Raw genomic sequence first — 19,987 nt, 5'->3', positions numbered from 1 at the left:
AGCGTAGTGGACCTGAGGTTGGAATGACTTGAGCCTGGTGTTAATACAGACACTGGGGTTTGGGTTGTGGCTGTCACGTATGTAAGTAGGTTAGGAGAGTCCCCTTCCATGCTGACTTTGCAGGGAGGCCAGAGACTATAACAGTCCATGCATTTCATAGAAAAGCAGAGATTCTCTCAGCTAGTTTTCTCTCCTTGGAGGGTTAAAGCTCCTCAGTGCATGCCGGGAGGAGACAGAGACTTATTTTGGCTCTGTTTCAGAGCCCTGTGAGCACAGATTTGTCATATCTACATGTTTAGAGAAATTCTGTTGGACGCAGTTCTGGTTTGATAAAGGTTTATTTGCATTGATAAGTTGGGTGGTGTGGTTGCTGGGTGCCAGGCTGTAATACACACTAGAGAAATGCGCACTTGTATTTTTAACTATGAAGAAATGGAGTCCCAGATCACTGACTTCTTGCTTGTAACCCCTTGGATATTGCTTAATATATTGGCCATTGCAAAATGCAGTTCTAGGGCTGCCTTATTCTGTAAGCTTGCTTCCATTTTACTGCAGACATCCCAGTATGTGAAGAATGTACTAAAATGTCCTATCACATTCAGTTAAGGTACAGAAGTAGGTGTGAAACAGCCATAAAAAGGGTTAAATAGAATCTCAGGTGTTAATGTCTTTGCCTGCTGTTCGGGGAACAAGGATATTTTCCTTCAGTTGGCATCCTTCAATAAAATGAAAATCTCAAGTTTCCACTTTGTATATATTTCTCAGAGTTCTTCCATCCTCATGAGAGTGTTTTTTAGCATAAGACAGTCTAAGGCTGACTGTAAAAATGCAACACGTGGTTCTTCTCTTTCCAAAATGTTAGCCTGGGTTATGGTTCCCATGTCTTTGCCACTGAATTTAATGTGAGAGCTGGATATATTTTTAAGTGAGGTGTTATGAGTCACACCAAACCAAAAATGGTTTCATAGTGATGTAATTTTTAATTCAAGATTTCTCCTCTATTTTCTTTATAATTTGGGGTTCTTAAAAATAATAATAAACATAATGCAAAAAAACCTGCAGAAATTAGAGGTACTCATTGAAGTAGAGAGAGAGAGGTGGGATATCCCCTAGGGTCAGTGGTATTCTCCGTGAGAGTGGTCCGTGCTAAACAGGTTCAGGACAGGCCAAGGCCTCTGCGCAGCCAACCTTCACAGCCGGCGCCTCCGTGCCAACTCATCATGCAGTTGTGGAGAGATGCAAACAATGCCACACATCACCAAGGAGTGCCCTGTCTACAAACAAAGAGGTGGATTAATAATTTTGAACTCAGTTAATGAGGAGGCGATTGCTTGGCTTTGCGGATTTGCAGCTGCTAAACAAATGCATTCCACCAGCAAGCTCAGAGTCCGGGTCAGTGTGTTAAATTGTGAATGAAAGTCCCAAGAGTTTTCTGATAATGCACTTCAGTTTAGTTGACAAGAAATTGTCAATTAAACGTAAGTCGGCAGCAGCTGCCACTTATCAGATAAGCACTCGGTGAGATCTTATCCGACAGGAGAGGCGCCTGCTCAAGCAGAACTTCTGAAAAGCGGATGCAAACCCAACAAGCAGCAGGTTTTCCTGTCTCTTCAACTCTCCCAGGACAGTATTGACAGCAGACAGTACAGAGGGCGAGATAACATCTCTTGCCAAAAAGTGTCAGCAGCGGGATAATTTTGTGATGTGGTTTGCGTAATTCCTCTCTGTCTCTCTATCTCTGTCTCTTTCTGCTTCAAGTGAAGGTTTAAGATTTACAGAATCTCTTGGGTGTTTCAGTGAAGTTCAGCGTGCTGAACTGGAAGACTGCAATGACAGCACTTATCTGCCTCTTCTTAATAAACAAGTAAAAATTTGGACTTAAAGTAAGTTGGCCAACAGTAGAGCCCTGAGACAACTTCTTTCCCTTTGCTAGTTTCTGCTGTCAGTTCACGCTTGCAAATGCTGTGGTTTCTCTATTACTTACTACCCTTCCTGTGAGAGCACTGTAGCAAGCCCAGCATTAACAGTAATCGTTGAATCTAAACATTTCTGAAAAATCTTCCTTTTTCTTTCTAAATAAATACTGATGATTAAAAAAAAAAATTTAAGCAGGTCGGCTTCTGAAGAGGAGTGGAATATCTGCCTTAACATCTCTGCCCCAAGAAACAAAAAGGTGCTCAAAGCTGAAGGCCACGATGGCTTTGGAGACATTTGTAGCTTGAGTAGCTCTTTTAAGAACAGCTTTTCTGCTAGCCAAGAGGCACAGTACAGGTGTGCTGAAAAAATGTAACGTCCGCCCAACGGCCCAACGACTCATTTCTCAGCCACAAGCTATGAGAGTCGAGGGCAATGTCCTGGTAAGTAGCCAGCAGCTTCTAAGGTTGAGAAGAGGAGGGGGTTGGGATTCCTCTCAATGTGCTGTCCTTAGTTCCTGCTCTTGTGTCAGCCCTTTGAGGCTATCTGAAGCCTTCGAGCTTTTCGTATGTTTTCCCCAGCACCTCGGATTCCCTAGGATGTTGAGGGGAGCTACACTGTTTCTGTGTCTTCCCAGTTTCTTGGCTGCTTTTCTATGTATTTACATTTTGTAGGAAAGGATAGCATAGTTTTGCCTATTGCCAGGGAAAGTTTGGTACTGGCATTTGCCACTGGCTTATATTTATAAATGTGACAGTAAATCATTTTAATCAACTAAAAAACAGCTCCTTTAAATGATACTGGGAAGTGTATTTCTCTCTTAGTCATGATGTGGAGACACAATACAATATAAACACATTTTCCAGTAAGGAGGAAGGATATTTTCATTACTGGCTCCAGAAGAGATGCTCCTGGGTTTTTTTTTATTTCTCTCTCCTTCTCATCAGGTCCTTCTCCAAATGTATATAGCTAACTAGCAACAGTGTTAATGAGGTTTCTTTAGTCTTATGGAAGCATTTTTTTTAGTCTGCACAGAGTCAGTTAGCATCAAACGCTTTCTGAGCAGCTCCCTTTTGATCTGTCAGGAAACTCCTACTCTCTAACTAGCTGTTAGGGGTTTTTTTTTTTTGGTTTGAGGCAAGGGTTGATCTTTATCAGATATTTTGATGACTGTTCATCAAAGTCCTTGAGTTATGCTATTTTTTACCAGCTGGTATAAATACCTGGGTGTGCTATGAGTGCTACAGACACATTTGACCTGCCATGCAATATTTGTTTGCAAACATAAAAAATATACATATTTTCTAGCCAGCCACATTGTTTCATAAGCAATCTTGCTGTTCCGAGGCACCATTTTGTATTTTCTTTTGAGCTGGTGGACACTGTGGTCTACAATGTTAGAAAGTACTGAGAGGGATACTCACCATGCCCTCCTTTGACATGTTGTTTCAATGGTACAGAAAACCTGGATTTCTTACCTTTGTCAGAAGGCCTGGATTTCTTACCTTTGCCAGAATTGCATGGGTATAATTTGGGGCATAATTTGACTGTCATGAGGGCTTTGCAGGCCACCCTGTGAGTAGACCATAGGCTCAATGACGGAAATGGAAAGATTCCCGTCCGTTTGGGTGGTGCTAGTGACAGAACTCTGTCTCCTTCTCTCCCCCAGCAATGACGGTTATGAAGACCTGATGGGAGTAAAATACAGAAAAATTACACTTTATTTACATATGTGCGTGTGTGCACACACAGACAACAGGCAGGTTGAATCCTAAATACACGCAGGGAACAGACTTGTTGACTAAGAAGGTGCCATATTCACGTAGTCGCTTAGCAAGAACTAGACCAAAACAGGCCTTTTTTAGGGTTGCTGTGGTACCGGGATTAAAGTGGCTTGCTACAAATTCAGATATGTGAATTTGAGCCTTGCTCTAGCCTGATGATTTCCCCAAAGGGTATGCCATGGCATATTAGCGTGCCATGAGAGCAGCAGACATGTGCCATGAAAAATGTGTGCCCAAAAGCTTGCAGAAAAAGATAATTTTTTTTTGCGATTTCTTAGTTGGTCTAAGAAAAGGTATCCTCTCTGAACCAAGAGTTCTAGAGTTTTGCATTTCATGAAAAATTATACTTTCGCAGTATCAGATCTGGTCCTCGGGGTTCCCCATAGGTCTCATGAAGCAGGATTGGGCTTCAGCCATGCCAATCCCATGTGGTGAGATCAGGCCCACGGACTGGATCTGGCCAGCAGACCTACTCAGCATTGTTCATCAAGCCCAAAAGTTGCGCACCATTGTGCATGTCATATACACCTTTTAGTAGGGCGTAAGAGTGAAGTGTTCCATCAATTTTAATCCAGAAAAAAAGTGTGCCCCAGGTATCAAAAAGCTGGGAAACGCTACTCTGGCCTCATTTCAAAGGTCACCTCTCTTGGACCCTGCTGTAAGTGAGTATCTGATCCTTTGGGCAGGAGGGTTGAATGTGGCCATAGGAGGTGCTAGCCATCTCACTCCCTTGTGCATCATTAACTATAGCAAGTGGCATATGTTAACCCAGGGGTGGGCAATTATTTCAGTTGGAGGGCCACTTCATGGCTTTTGGTAAGCTTTTGAGGGCCACAACAGTAGACCCACCCCTTGACAGGTACCCCGTCCCCTGATCACCATCTTGGGACCAGAAGTCCCACTTCTAACCCCGGACCTTTGCCACTGGATGTTCCTCCCCTTACCCTGGAAGTACTCCTTTTGGGAGGGGGGTTTGCCATCTTAGAACCAGAAAAAAATTTCATATGCTATAAATCAAACATCTACTATAACTTATTTTAATTTTATTTCAAACAATACTTGCGTCCAGATTTACTTGTGTTTGTATAGTGTACATAGAGGTGATTGCATAATAGCTCAAAATAAAGTCTTATTCTTGTATACTGTGTGGAGTATGGTTGGGGGGATGGGTGTGGAGTGTGTGCTTGTGTATGCGGGCAGAGCCCCCTGGCGGTACACAGCTTTGGCTGAAACCCGGGAGCTGTGCATGGCAGCATGGAGCCCACCTGGCCTGGCCTTCTGGCACGTGCTTTCAAGCCAAACCAGGCTGGTTCCTGGCTGCCAGCACATGGGGCTCCTGGCACTGGAGGTGGGAGCCATGTGCCATCGGGCCAAGCAGGGCCGGCTATGTGCCTCCACATGGGGCTTCCACTGAGGAGCTGCATGTGGAGGCACAGAGCCGGCCTGGCCTAATGGCATATGGACTGGGAGCCTCAGGGAGTTGCGCATCATCGGGCTAGGCTGGCTCCATGTCTCCACGTGTGGTTCCCTACTGGAATGCTGGAAGCCCCATGTGGAGCCATGGAGCTGGCCCAGCTTGGCCTGATGGCACAAGGTTCCTGCCTGCAGTGCCAGGAGCCCCGCGTGCTGGCACAGGACCAGCCTGTTCTGGATTGAAGGCTCACTCCAGTGGGTCAGTCTGGGCGGGCTCTGTGCTGGCATGTGCAGCTCCCAGGATTCAGCTGGAGCTGCACGCTGCTGGGGGCTTTGCCAGCTGGGGGCCATGAGCACCGTGAAGGTCCATGGTCTGCTGCCACTGCCACCAGTGGCGGGGTCTGTGAACTATGGGGGGTGGGGGGGGGCACCCACAAACCCCACAAACCCCACACCCACCCACTCCCACCCACCCCCTTCTGCAGGCAGGACCTTCCCTTTCCATTCACCAGCTGTCCAGTTGCGCACCGTCATGCTTGGTGCTTCCACATGGGGCTCCCAGCTGGAGTGCTGAGAGCCCCACAAAGGTGGAAGCACAGAGCCCACCCAGCCTGATGGCGCACAACCTCTGAAAGCTTGCCTCTGACTGGCTTTTGGAGGGGCAGCCATGGGCTGGTAATAACTGTGTTTTGGAGGGGCCCTGTGGGCCAGATAGAATGGCCTGGTGGGCTGAATTTGATCTGTAGGCCGAATCTTGCCAACTCCTGTGTTAACCACAGTAACCTAATGGGCTGCCTAGGCTTCTGTAGACCTCTGGCTGCAGAATCAAGCCACTTTCAAGTGGAGCTTAAAGCCTTGTGAACTGGGTGAGATTTGTTTTCTGCTCAGCAGCCAGTAAGACAACTTTGAACACAGCTGATTTAGATGGACCATGGACTCTTGCCCAGGATCAGTTATAATCACATTTTTATTGCACTTTTAACATGCCAGGAAAAATTTCAGAGCAGTATTTTAGAAGCTGTATGTTTCACTTTGGTGATTTGGCACTGGAAAGTACAATGTGCACAAACTGCAGATCTAGTTAAAATGTGAAGTCACTGTGAAAATAAAGGAAGAAGCTCCAGTTCCTTCTCATCTATAAATACCAACTCGTGCCCTGTGGTTTTGTCGAACATACAGCAACACTGAAAGTGTTGGAGCTCTCACTCGGGATATACTCAACATTGGTTATGCAGTATTGTCAAGTCTTGTAATTTTAACGTAAGCCTCATAATATTGGTTGTTTCTCTGGATGTCTCATGGCTGAAATCAAGCAATTGCATGTGAAACTCAGCCTCTTTCTACATTTAAAAATTTTAGCTTGCAAAATTGTGGAGTAGGCTTAAAAATGTGAAGGAAGAAAGCCCAAAAGATCCAGAAATAAGAAAAAAAAAGTCCAATATTTTTTGGTTGTATGACTCAGTGGATGCGCCTACATGTGACGCTCAAGTGCGCATTAGCTTAAGTTAATGCACATTAAGGTGTGCATCTACATGTGCGCACCCTTAACACGCATTCAAAATGACAAATTTAGATTATTTGCATTTGCAGGTATGAAATTTAGGCGCAAATAGTTAAAGCGCATTAATGTACATGTAGACGTGGTAAGCCAATGTGCCATAAATTTAGGTACACTTAAATGCACATGTAGACATGGCCAGTTTTGGGACTGGTAATATTAATTATATTCAACACCAGAGATGTAATCAAACTATTAAATCTGGTACTGAATTCAGATCGTACATTAAACTGTCCCTGTGCTTGTGGTTGTTTAATCTTCTTGGTTCTGATTTGAAATATTACAGAAATTGTCCTTGAACTGATTACAAACCCTCTCTCCCTCAAATCAAAACAACCCCCGCCCCCAAATTATCTTTAAAACTAAAGTATCTAATGTTATATTGTCTTTAGATCAACTGGGAAATGAGAAGTTATCAGTGTACACACAAGGTATAATAAGGACACATGAATAACTAAACATTAACCATTGCCTTTTTTGTTTTTCCTGAAAAACAACAGAAAGCAAGAAGAAAACAACCTGAGGGCTGGAATGTGATTGTAACAGATCATTTTTCTTTCGATTTCCTTAGAAATATTCATTGCCTTATACACCAGACGAGCTTGACACTTGCAAAGACCCAAGCACAGAGTACTATGAAGAAACCATTAAGAAATGTTGCAGCAAATGTCATCCAGGTAACAGACTTTCCATTTAAATTGATCAGGACTGTCTATTCATGAATCTGTTCATGTGAGCAGACAGATGTGGTGTATCTTTAAACTTGACAGAATTTGAAGTCTTGCTGCCTTTATGCTCTGAGACTCTAGACATAATTATGTTGATACTGGGACTGTAAGAAATATTTACAACAGGGCAAGATGCCAATTGCCAGAGCTGAAGTTGTGCTATAAAACTGAAACCTAGCAGGGGTTTACAGGATTGTTCATTAACCCGAATGGCTGACCCTTTGCATGAGTCTCAGGTCAAACTGTTTTGCAAGATTTAGTTCTTACACCTGCTGAGGTGTAGCAAGCTCAGCTGAGTTTCAGGCTGAGTATTGAGGTTTGTTGGGAGTCTTCTGTGTGAACAAGTCTGGCTTCATCTGCCAATTGTATTTTTTGCAAAAACTCTTCGGTGAAAAATATAAAAACACCATTTTATGCAAACAAAGCATATAACTAAACCACAAGAGGACCCAAGTGAGGACTAAGCACAGTAATAGCAAATATATTGTTCATACACGTGTGGGGAGGCTGCTCTGATGTTACAGCTTGTCGGAGCAATCGAGTCTGCTGGAATGTGCTAATTAGCACACTCCAGCGGCCTCTGCATCTCGTATATCAGAGTCCACATACTTCAAAATGGCAGCAAGGGCGCTTTATTCCTCATTCACAGATGTTAGATGTTAGGGTCAGAAGGGACCTCAATAGATCATTGAGTCCGACCCCCTGCATAGGCAGGAAAGAGTGCTGGGTTCAGATGACCCCAGCCAGATGCCCATCTAACCTCCTTTTGAAGACCCCCAGAATAGGGGAAAGCACCACCTCCCTTGGGAGCCCATTCCAGATTTTGGCCACTCTGACTGTGAAGAAGTTCTTCCTAATGTCCAATCTAAATCTGCTCTCTGCTAGCTTCTGGCCATTATTTCTTGTGACCCCCAGGGGCGCCTTGGTGAATAAAACCTCACCAATTCCCTTCTGTGCCCCCATGATGAATTTATAGGTAGCCACAAGGTCGCCTCTCAGCCTTCTCTTGCGGAGGCTGAAGAGTTCCAGGTGCCCCAGTTTCTCCTCATAGGGCGTGGCTTGCAAGCCCTTAACCATACGAGTGGCCCTTCTCTGGACCCTCTCTAGGCTATCCACATCCCTCTTAAAGCGTGGCGCCCAAAACTGCACACAGTACTCCAACTGCGGTCTGACCAGCGCCCGATAGAGGAAGTATCACCTCCTTGGTTCTGTTTGTCATGCATCTGCTGGTGCATGATAAAGTGCAGTTAGCCTTTCTGATAACTTCGTCACACTGACAACTCATGTCCATCTTGGAGTCCGCTCGGACTCCAAGATCCCTTTCCGCTTCTGTGCTACTGAGCAGGTCATTTCCTAGACAGTAGGTGTGCTGGACATATTTCCTCCCTAGGTGCAGCACTTTGCATTTCTCCTTGTTGAACTGCATCCTCTTGTTTTCTGCCCACTTGTCCAACTTATCCAGGTCTGCCTGCAGCTGTTCCCTGCCCTCCGGCGTGTCCACTTCTCCCCATAGCTCTGTGTCATCTGCAGACTTGGACAGAGTACACTTCACTCCCTCGTCCAAGTCACTGATGAAGACATTGAAGAGTATCGGTCCAAGGACCGAGCCCTGCAGGACCCCACTGCCCACACCCTTCCAGGTCGATACTGACCCATCCACCACGACTCTCTGGGTACGACCCTCTAGCCATTTTGCCACCCACCGGACTGTGTAGTCATCCAAGTCACAGCTTCTTAACTTGTTCACCAGTATGGGGTGGGATACTGTATCGAAGGCCTTCCTGAAGTCTAAGTAGACGATGTCAACCCCTACTCCCTCGTCCAGGTGTTTTGTAACCTGGTCGTAAAAAGAGACTAGATTAGTCAGGCATGATCTGCCTGCTACGAACCTGTGCTGGTTTCCCCTCAGCATATTTTTTCCTGCTGGGCTCTCACATATATGAGCCTTAATAATCTTTCAAAGACTTTGCCAAGGATGGAGGTGAGACTGAATGGCCTGTTGTTGCCTGCATTCTCCTTCCTCCCCTTCTTGAAAATAGGGACCACATTGGCCCTTTTCCAGTCCTCCGAGACCTGGCCAGTCCGCCACGAGCGCTCAAATATTCTTGCCAGTGGCTGTGCAATGACATCAAGCATTAGTTAAAACGCCCACCACCATTTTGAAGTGTGGGGATGCTGATACACGAGACGCTGCAGGTGCTCTAATTAGAGCTGCTCTAATTAAAGCACCCCCCCAGCAGGTGTAAAAACACCCTGTAGGGGGTACAATGTAATTGCTATTGCTACACAAGATTACTAGTACAAAGAGTTCATTTTGAGTAGATTGCTCAGTAAATATTCATAATGGAGTCTATTGCCTTTTTTCGCACATCATCCAGGTGTCACACAGGGCACTGCAGTGTATGAACCACTAGTTTGATTTATAGCAACATTTGCTGCACTCCAGTGACATTTAGTGGTAACATCTCAGTGAAAAGCAGTTGTTAAGCATAGAAGGGTTTTTTGCTTGATTGTCGAGAAGAAGTCTGAATTTGTGATGGTTGTACTGGTCCATCAAATATGTTGGTCATAGTAGTTGCTATAACTTTGTCATGAAGTGGCAAAATGCCGAGATGAGCCACAGAACTCATTTGTAAGTTGGTGACATTTGACTCATGACATGCTGAGAAGATACTTTGTCTCTGCAAATGCAAAGTTCCTGTCAGTGAGATTTGGGAGATTAAGCAGGAAACCAGCGTATGCTGAAGCAGCCTAAGCTGCTCGAATTGACTAAAGATGTCAAGAAATATGTGTTGGGCTTCCTGTGTTAAAAATGCACTATAAGCAAATAACATAATTCATGATTAAACTCAGTACAGGTGTTCATTATACTTCAAGCCTTCATTTTATTTTGACATGTCACAATCACAATACCAGGGTCTGGGTTTGTTGATATTTGTGAATATGAATTAAAGTGTGTTTCACATTTATGTATGAAAATGTGAGAGCCTGAGCTGTCATCGGAATGCTGGAGGGAGAATTCTAAATTGCAGGTAAATATATTTAAAACCAATATGTGGAAATACTTTTTTCTCTTTCTTACCTGACTGGGCCTGCTTCATGGTTCTGCGCAAATCCTAATTCCTGAAATAGAGGTCCTCCAAATAGGCGACACAGCCAGTTCTGATGATTTCTTCAGCGGTGTCTCTGTGCTCCTCTCATTGAGCAAGGTCTGCAAGTATATTCCTCTCTGGCATGTAGGGTCTCCCTTATTTTGTACTTTTTAAACAAGAATGAGGAGGGCTAAGCTGTGCTTCTCCTTTTCTCCCAACAGGGACATGCTTGTGCTTCTGGTTCCTCACTACCACCCCTGTACTTAGTCATGGGATTAGAGAGCAGGGGTGGCTCTCATAACAACCACACATTCAAGCAGCTCACCCCACTGCAAGCCTTTAAAACCTCAGAAAGTTCATGCACTGCTGTCTCAGTGGGCAGAACCAGCCAACAAAGCTCAGTTAGAAAGTGTAACAAGGAGAGCAGAGCACTGGGCATGGGAAAGGAGGTTTCCTAGGCATTGTATTCCTCCTTGAATTCCAGGCTCTCTGTTAAGGTGGCATGCTGGGTTCCTGCTCACTCCTGCAATAGACCCACAGGAGCCACTCTGAGATCTAGGAAAGCTGGACTCTGTTCTGTCCCTTTTACTACCTTGTTAGTAGCCCCCACATGGAATAGCAAGAGTAAGCATCACTAAATGTCTAGGGCTAGCACCCATGCAGCAGTGACTGTAGGGAGAGAGGTAGGTCATCTGTTTATAACTAGCTGAGCCTTTGAGAACATTTAGATTTGCACTCTAAATTTCTTGGTGTTTGAATTTAGAGTTTTAACTCAGGCTTCTTTCTAATAGTGATACTTACTGAGCCTTCCTTACAAAGGCCGGGTCTTCATCCAGGCAAAGCATTTGTGCATGTGCTTAACTTTGTGTATTCAGGAGTGTAACTTCATGTCACTTTTCAGCAAAAGACCAAGCATGCATGGCTTGAATCACAGTGTTTGTCTTCAAACATGTACTGAAACACATGGCTGAATCAGGGCCTTCATATTTTCTGAAAATGATTTGAGATTGTGACTAGAAGGAGGTGGTGCCAAAACATGTATTTTTTATGCCAGAAATCAAAGTTTGCGCTTGGTTACATGTGTGTAACTCCCATTTAAGTAAATGACTCTTGGCTTACACACGTCTGTCAATCTGTGGTATTACTAAGCTGTTTAACCAGTCTCCCAATGCCATAGAAAATTAAGTATTTTAGGACAGAATGTCATGTCTTGTGTGCTGCTATTGCTCCTATTTTGGTACAACAAGAGAATACTGTGGTCATGCTTTGCTTTTATCCTTTAATGTCTCGGTCTTGATTTTTTTTTTAACAGTTATGTTAGCATATGAGGAAGTATGATGAAATGCAATTTGTTCGCTGCTGTTAATGGAATTTACCACGCACAGATCCCAGTGAGTCATTTCCATGAGACACTTACATTGCTTATTTTGTAGGTTACCACATGGATCAAATCTGCAGCACCACCCTTGACACGCAGTGTAAGAGATGCGGAGTGAATACGTACACAGAGATCTGGAATCGAGCTCCACGCTGCTTTGGCTGCTCACCAGCCTGCAAAAATGGTATGCTGGTATCATTAAATAGGACACTGTGTTGTTTTAATTCTGCCAGGAATGAAAGAGTTAATTTTATTTAGGCACTCAGGGAGCAATTCACCTGCATGCAGAGACTGTGCCCAAAGCCCTATACATTGACGACAGTCTTGCATAAGCTCTTTTATAAAGGTCAAAGTGGCATATGAAGTTTACACTGGGTATCTGCATAGGGACTCAGTTCATTTTGGGGGTGGGGAGGGGCGGCAGGGAATGTAACCCAGAAGGATTCAGTTGTTTGGAAACAGCGTTTGTAGTCTGCCTCTAGATTTGGATTGGTTTAACCTCACTTTCAACTTCCTAAATTACTTTGGGGCATTTATCTTCTGTCACCTAGATGTTCCCAATGCCAGTTTTTGTTAGATGATGTTCTTAATATTCATAGTTCCCCAAATGCCATAAACACAATGAAAGCAATTTCAGTCTTTGCCATCTTATGCAAATGAAGTACTAGTAAATTGCTAATAGGGAAAAATGGGGGCAGCCCCTTGATTACAGTTTTCACCACTTGTAGGACCAATGTACTATATTAAATGGTATATTTTCCCCTCATAATAAGGTAATATTTATGTTTAAAATGGGGAAGTTGGAAGCATTTCAGCTTCAGATTTCTAGCTTCAGTTCAACTGTATGTGGAAGAATCCAGGTATACATTTTGTAGATCCAAGTTGTACCTGTACAAAGAGGCAATTCCGAAAATGTGTGTGCAGGTGCACATAACTTGCTGCAAAGATCTTTTCCCTTTAAAAAGGATTATGGATGCAGGTCACCTGTTGACGAAGAATTACCATTTAACTTCCATTTGGCATCTCTGCCATCCATCTTTCATTTGTCTGTCATCTGCCTTTTTGGGGCCTGACATTGTAATTATCATTAATGGCACCTTGCCATCTTGTTTTAGGAACAGGATTAGTGCAGACTCGAGAATGCACTCCAACACAGGACAGAGCCTGTACCTGCTCAGCGAATATGTACTGTTCCACAAAGTTGCATCAGAAAAGCTGCAAGCATTGTAAAAGACACAAAAAATGTCAAAAAGGCTATGGAGTTTCTAAACCAGGTAAGTTAAATTTGAGTGACCAGAGTTCATAAAGAAAGAATGGGCAAGATTCTGCTTTCATAATATTGTAAGTTGGGAGTAACTTCATGAAATCAGAAGAGTTACATCAGTATGGGTAGGAGGAGAGTAAAGGTCCCTGTCCGTCTTCTCCTGCATGCAACTATAGCTCTGTTTGCTTAAATATTAATTCTCTCTACTTAGCTCAGGGAGCTTTTGGAGCTGAAAGGAAGTGAATAGGCCATTGATCAATCTTGTACATTGGCCTCAGCTGCTTGGTCTGTCTATTACTGTATTATTATTATTGTTGTTGTTTAAGTCAAAAGCATTAATCAACTCTCTATTCTGTAATTTAATAAACCAGATCACAATATGACAAGGGGAAGAGCTAGCCAAAATGATCATTAAATTTGGTTCCATTACCTTGGATGTTACTTTGCTTTTGAAGTTTATCAGTTGGGATGTTTTAATGCTAAATGATTTATTTATCATTTTGGCAGTGGTTCTTTTATTTTCTTAAACACAAGAGTCAGCCACCAAATGCCTTCCTGTTGTCATAAACAAGGTTTTGCGGGATCATGGTTCAACATAGTATTAGGGCTGTGAGTATATATATTTTTCCCTTTTGTTGTTTTACAATACTTTGCAGCCAAAGAACCCAAAGAGCTTACTAGATTGTCAGGATCAGGGATACTGTGGATTCACTATAGCTGTTCTTATTCAATCCTGATTTCAGTAAGAGCTTTTCTTTAGTAAGGACTGTATAAAAATAACAAGATTGTAGTTTTGATGCAGGAGTCACATTGCTCATCAACAGAAGTAACTGCATTTTGGGTGGAACACTCCAAATTCTTATAATTTTAGTGCACATCACCAGTGTATCTGTAAAACATAAAACATTCAGGGAAATTTTAAGGGAGGAAGATCTTTATGCTGGAGATGGATTTGGGTCAGGGCACCAGAATCAATGCTGTACTTCTAAGACATATGTTAATGTAACTAATGCTGGGATGTAGTATGTGACTCTTGAATTTTAGGTTCACCAGCAACTTCATAGTGGAGCTCTTTTATATCATTATCGTTGTTATTATTACTGTATTTCAGTTTTAGTCTCTCATCTTGCTTTTTCATGCTGTGTGCAGTAGGAAGGGTCTGTTACAACCCTGTTGCCCTTTCTATAGCAAGAAACTTCAGTTCTGAGCATTTCATTTGGTAACCAAGATTTATTTGCAGCCTTTTGAATTTCAGGTTTACCTTAATTGGCCCCAGAGTGGCAACAAGCATTCTGAAGTTAGGAAAAAGCATCAGAGAGACAGGGTTGTGTGCGGGCTATATTTTTTTAGGGTCACCAAATCCTGCAGTGCTTACACAGGCTGAATTCCCACTGAATAGAATAGGAGTTTTGCCTGATTAAAGAATAGCAAAAACTGCACAGATACCCCATTTTAACCTTACCAGCAGGTTTCACTTCAACATTTAAATCCTGTGACTGCAAGGGGTGTAGAGAGAGAAACCACTTAATGTTTCTGTCTGTAACTGGGATTCTTTCTTCCCAAGGTCTGGCTGTGTGATACCTAAGTGGTTAATTTTTTCGTGAGGCTGTCAGAGCCTGCATTTTTTGTTCAGGTTCCATAGTATTTCCACGACTTGTATGAGCTACATAACTTATGATTCACTTTGTTTCTGACTAAATGTCTAACTGGAATCGTTTTGTTTGTTTCAAGGAACGGACACTAAGGATACTATTTGCACTCCTTGTCCCCCCGGCAGTTTTTCAGATGAAGAATCTTACACTGCCCCCTGCAGACCACATACAGTGTAAGTTGCTGACTTAATCTAATGGCCTACAAGCAGGGACTTACCTAGATTGTGGTTTTGTGGATTTTGCAGAAACCATAAAATCCAGGGTTGCCTGCAAAATCCATGAAAAAATAAAACTTAATAAAAACAGGTTTTTTATTAAGTCTTCCTCTTTTGGGTGGAGCTGAAGCCTCACAGCCTGCCTGGGACAGCAAGGTGCTGGCTGGTGGGGCAGCACAAAGGGGCAGTAGATGAGATGGTGGCTGCCCCTCCTACTTCCTACCCTGGGGCTTCTCCGCCAGCTCGTGCTGAAGGGCAGGGCTGGGCAAAGGCCAGCCAGCAGTCAAGATGGCAGCCACCCTTCGTCCTTCCTCCCTTGCGGGACTTCTTTACCAATCAGCGCTGAGGGGTGGGGCTACCATGAACCTTGTGCGAAATGGGCTTTTCTTGCCAGGACAAGGTCCCTATATATAACTGTGTCTGGAGGTTGTTATTACTACTATTATTATTATTTTTAAATTCTCCTTTTTTCCTGTTACAGTTGTAAATTCGTGTCTATTCCAGGAAGTTTCACAAGTGATACAGTCTGCAGTGACCTTCCTATAGGTGACTTAAGTACCACCATCAAAGCAATATCTCCTCATACCATAGTTCCAGCCACTTACCAGTCTCCAGGGCAAAGCTTGAATTTTAGGACTTCAGACATAAAAACTAGACCTGTTCAACAAAACATTCCCCTTGATGTTCCTCAGATTGGTGAGCTATTTATTCATTTAAAATTACTCTCCGTCACTGTGCCCTGATTTTAGACTAACATGGCTAACTGTCTCTTTGTAGTTTCTTTTCTGATCATTTATTAACTTATACCTGAGCACAAGCTCTCAGTGCTTGGAGTCAGGGACAGAAGTTGCACATAAACCGGAAAAGTGTTTGGAAACCAATTCAGATCTGTAACACAACAGAAGTTCAGTGCACATAAACTGCTTTCAAAATGGTCAAAACTGGTTTAAGATAAACCTAGATGGATGTAGTATCAGACTTAACTGATTCCCCCAGCATACCAGGATGCTTTGCATCTCTCCTGCAACCTCTGTCTCCTAGAGTGGACAGGGTAGGTTTGACCCAAGCTTTCTGCTCCAGCCAACCAGGGAGGTGTGCTCTAGCGTGCCCTGGCTTCTAGCCTGAGCCACTGAAGGCATGTGGCTGGATTTTCGGGATCAAAAGTGATTGTCTGTTCACTTGATTATTAGTTCAGTCTACGCAGTTTAGACTAACCTGCAAAGATTGAATTGATTCAGCCTTGGGCATTTTGACTGCCTGTACTTAGCCAGTTAGATAACCGTAAACTAGGCTTGCTGAGACTGGTTTGTACATTCCCTCCAAATTGTTTACTCTGCCCAAGTGATACCACCTCCTTCGTGAACCTGGCAAACTTCCTGATGGATTTAGTGCAAGGTTATCTATTGTGTCTCCTGGAAGATGCAGCCCAGAAGGAGAAAATGTTAAGCTAGACTACCTAGATAATGGTCTTCTACAAGGCCTAAAAGTAGGCCTTGACTTAAATCTCCTGAAAGTTGTTCTAATTTCTGTAATGTTTCCCAGGATGACTACAAGAAGCCTAGAATCCCCACAATATTGAACATGCAGGCATGCTGTCTCTCGTAGGCGATCTGTAGGGAGGGCACATGCCCCCCCTGAGAGTGATGGTGCCCCCCCTGACAGCGAGCGCTCCGACTGGTATTTGGGCTAGGAGAGCGCCGGTGCCCCACCTGAAATTGGCTCCACCGGCAGGGCGTTGATGGTGGACGTCCTGGCACTTCCACCGTGCCACATGCAAAAGTGGTGCCACTTCCACCACCACCGTGCTGCTGGTGCACTCGGTGACTGGCTGCTGGGGAACCCCCCGGGTTGCCGGCTGGCCGCTGAGGGACCCCCTCCCAAGTTGTGCCCTGCTGGTGCCCCCCAGACTTGGAAGGCACCAGACACCCATGCTGTCTCTCATTCCTGCTACAGTATTTTTCTGAGACCTGTGTGTTAAGGATATAGCAAAGAATTCCATATGCTCTGCTGTTCCCATACCTCGGGAATTCTCTTTCTAGGACCTCCGTATTTAACAATCCTAAACCGGCACCTCATGTTAAACTTAGACATACAACTGTTCTCTGACATGTTTAACTCCTATAGCAAAGATATGGAAAGTACTAGGGCTGTGCGAAGCTTCGGTCCCTGATTCGATTCGGTGGAGTTTTGGCTTGATTTGGTGGCTGAATCTCCAAATCCGTATCGAATCAGAGGACCCTTTAATCTCTCCGAATAGATTTGAAACCCTCCAAATTGATTCGGACAGATTTGGTGATTTGGACATAGACACAGCTTTAAATGTTTTTTCTACATACCTCTAGGTAGCAGGGGCTCTGAACGCTGCGGTGCTGGGGCAGATGCAGCATCCCACAGAAGCATGGGGGGGCTCCCAGCCTGTTCGGCAGCAGACTCGGAAGTGGACCAGAAGCACTTCCAGTACACCTCCAGGTCTGCTGGAGAGCATGCAGGGGGGCCCCGCCATGCTCCCCTGGCTTGGTGACTGGTGCCTCCTGAGTCTGGGGAGGCACTTGGGGTCCCCCCACGGCCGATTGCTGAGCCTGGGAGGCTTGTGGAACGGGGGGGCCCCCAGTGTGCTCCCTCGCAGATGTGGAAATGGACCGGGAGTTCTTCCGGTCCACTTCCGGGTTTGCTGGCGAGCACGCTGAAGAGTCCCCTGTGCTCCTGCGAGATGCTGTATGTGCCCCAGCACTGCAGTGATCACGAACTGCGCCTGCTACCTCAAGGTATGTAGAAAAAACTTTTAAAGCTGTGCCTCTGTCCAAATCTATGATTCACTGAATCAGCGTCGAATCTTCAGATTCGGATTCGGCCAAATCAAATCAGGGACAGTGTTCTGAATCAACAGATCGAATCGCTGTCCCTGATTCGGGCCCAATCCGAATCGAATAGGGCCTGTTTCGCACTGCCCTAGAAAATACTTGTTATAACCTACCTACCTAACTATCTATTTCTTTTACTTTCTTTAGGTCTGATGGTAGGAGTGACGTCTTTAGTATTTGTGGCAATTGCAGTAGCCTTCTTTTGTTTTGCTTTTAGAAAAAAAGGTGAGCTTCAAGGGAGTAGGGAGGGGGAAGACTAAATAATTGAACTTCCAGTTAGATTTGGAACTCAAACAAATCCCGATCTTCTGTCCAAAGTACTCCTTAGGTGTTTGGGATAAAGTTCATGCTGTGCAGAGAGCCAGTGTGGAGCCTGGGCTGTACCCCGCTTAAATCTCACTTTATCCCTCAGATTTCAGACACGGCCCAAGAAGTAAGAAACATCCCAGGGAAATCAAGCATCTGTGCAACACACTCTCCCCACACTTCGTAGCCCTTCTTAACGTGAAGACAAGCCATTATTATTGTATCGATTTTATTTATCATGACCAGGATTGAGGTTATTTATTGGAATCCTATATTCTCTGGACACTGTTCCAGAGAAGCTTCATTGTTTAGCTTAATTAATACATCAGAATCTTTGTTGAACCAAGAGTGATGATTATTTGTTAAAATGCAATCCAAGACACTAACTTTTTCCTTTCTTGCTTGCAGGCCAAATCTGTTCTCACGCAGTCGGAGATACAAATTTAGTGAGTATCACTTTCTTCATCCTTCTCCCCATGTTGTTAAACAATGTTTGGTAAGTCACATTTGTCATTAATGAGAGTGTAAGGAAAAATAAGAGGCACAAATCGTAACTGTGGGAACATGGGGCTGAGTTGGCCCCCCGATCAAATCAGAGTTCAGTGGGCACATTTACACTTGCTATTAATGCACAGTAATAAACTTTGATGCATATTGTACCAGAGTTTACGGCTCCTGGGCTTACATGTGTGCCCCGGACCACATCATGTGGAGCTGGGTCAGAGGAGGCCCAGGGCTGCTCTGACCCAGCTCACCGTGCCACAGAGAGGCTGGCTGGGGTGCAAGGGTGCTCCAGTATAGTGCTGGTCGGCATGCAGCCCCCTGCACTGAAGCACCCTTGTGCCCCAGCCAGCCCCGTCGGCATTTACATGTGCTTTTTTGCAGAGTAAAAAAACTCTGCCATAGGATAGTGCTTGTATTTACAAGTACTAACCTGTGGTGGAGTTAATTTGTTTACACCGTCCTAATACACTGCATGTGCAGATGCTGAGATGTTTACTGCAGAGCTAATTAGGCAACTCTGCATTAAACCGCTTCTGTAGATGTGCCCAGTATACACCAGATTAGAGCTCAATATGCACCAGCTTGTAATGGTACCCTAAGAGTCATCAGTTTTACTGTATGGAGATCACTGATGGCTTCCTGAAACACCTAAATGCAGACTTATGATGTAATGGATTAGATTCTGTCGTGTAAATTACTGTAGCTCCATTTATTTAAATGGAACCACACCAGTCTAAAACAGCTGGGGATCTAAACCTAGCAGTGGGGAGAGCCCTTTGCTTTATTTCAAACTGTTGCCATGTTTTCTTGTTGAAGTTTCTAATAGCTTGACCTGCTATTTTACCAAACAATATTTCAGCCCTTCTCCACGGAGAAACAATCTGACAAAAAGCAACGAAGCTTAGGAGTACAGGGATCCAGTAGCTCTGGGCAGGAGGAGCAACATCTCTTGCACACTTCTGGGTCAAGCAGCAGCTCTTTGGACAACCCGACTGGGTCAGCAAAAATCTGTACTAATAATAATAAAAAGGTTGAAAAGAAAGACACTCACCAGAAAAATTTGCCATCAGAAGGCTGTAAGCATCATGATGAAGACAGACACAACTCTGCCAGCTCAGGTGAGATTCTATCTTGAGGTGAATACCTGAGAACTCTACAATTCCTTGGTATTTAATTATTGATGATCGTTATTTCTTTAACATAAAGGATGCCATAAATTGAAATGGAATAAGACACAAGATAGAAGTTCAGAGCAAGGATTATGTGGGGGCTGTTGATGAGAAAAGGGGGGGAGTGACTGCTTGCAGAAGTGGGATTG

The 19,987-nt window shown here is 44.1% G+C and overlaps 1 protein-coding gene across 1 annotated transcript in view; it reads left to right on the top strand.

Annotated features, from left to right (window-relative positions):
* The window catches only part of TNFRSF1B (TNF receptor superfamily member 1B), a 30,331-nt gene that overhangs the window by 6,998 nt on the left and 3,346 nt on the right, over positions 1 to 19,987 (top strand). The window contains exons 2-9 of the mRNA XM_059716927.1: positions 7,241 to 7,346; positions 11,923 to 12,051; positions 12,983 to 13,141; positions 14,863 to 14,956; positions 15,480 to 15,694; positions 18,007 to 18,084; positions 18,574 to 18,611; positions 19,529 to 19,787. Coding sequence (XP_059572910.1) covers positions 7,241 to 7,346; positions 11,923 to 12,051; positions 12,983 to 13,141; positions 14,863 to 14,956; positions 15,480 to 15,694; positions 18,007 to 18,084; positions 18,574 to 18,611; positions 19,529 to 19,787 — 1,078 coding nt within the window. The remainder of the gene's footprint in view (positions 1 to 7,240; positions 7,347 to 11,922; positions 12,052 to 12,982; positions 13,142 to 14,862; positions 14,957 to 15,479; positions 15,695 to 18,006; positions 18,085 to 18,573; positions 18,612 to 19,528; positions 19,788 to 19,987) is intronic.

Source organism: Alligator mississippiensis, chromosome 13 (genome assembly GCF_030867095.1).
Source record: "Alligator mississippiensis isolate rAllMis1 chromosome 13, rAllMis1, whole genome shotgun sequence".
NCBI lineage: Eukaryota > Metazoa > Chordata > Crocodylia > Alligatoridae > Alligator > Alligator mississippiensis.
This window is presented reverse-complemented; position numbering and strand designations above follow the sequence as displayed.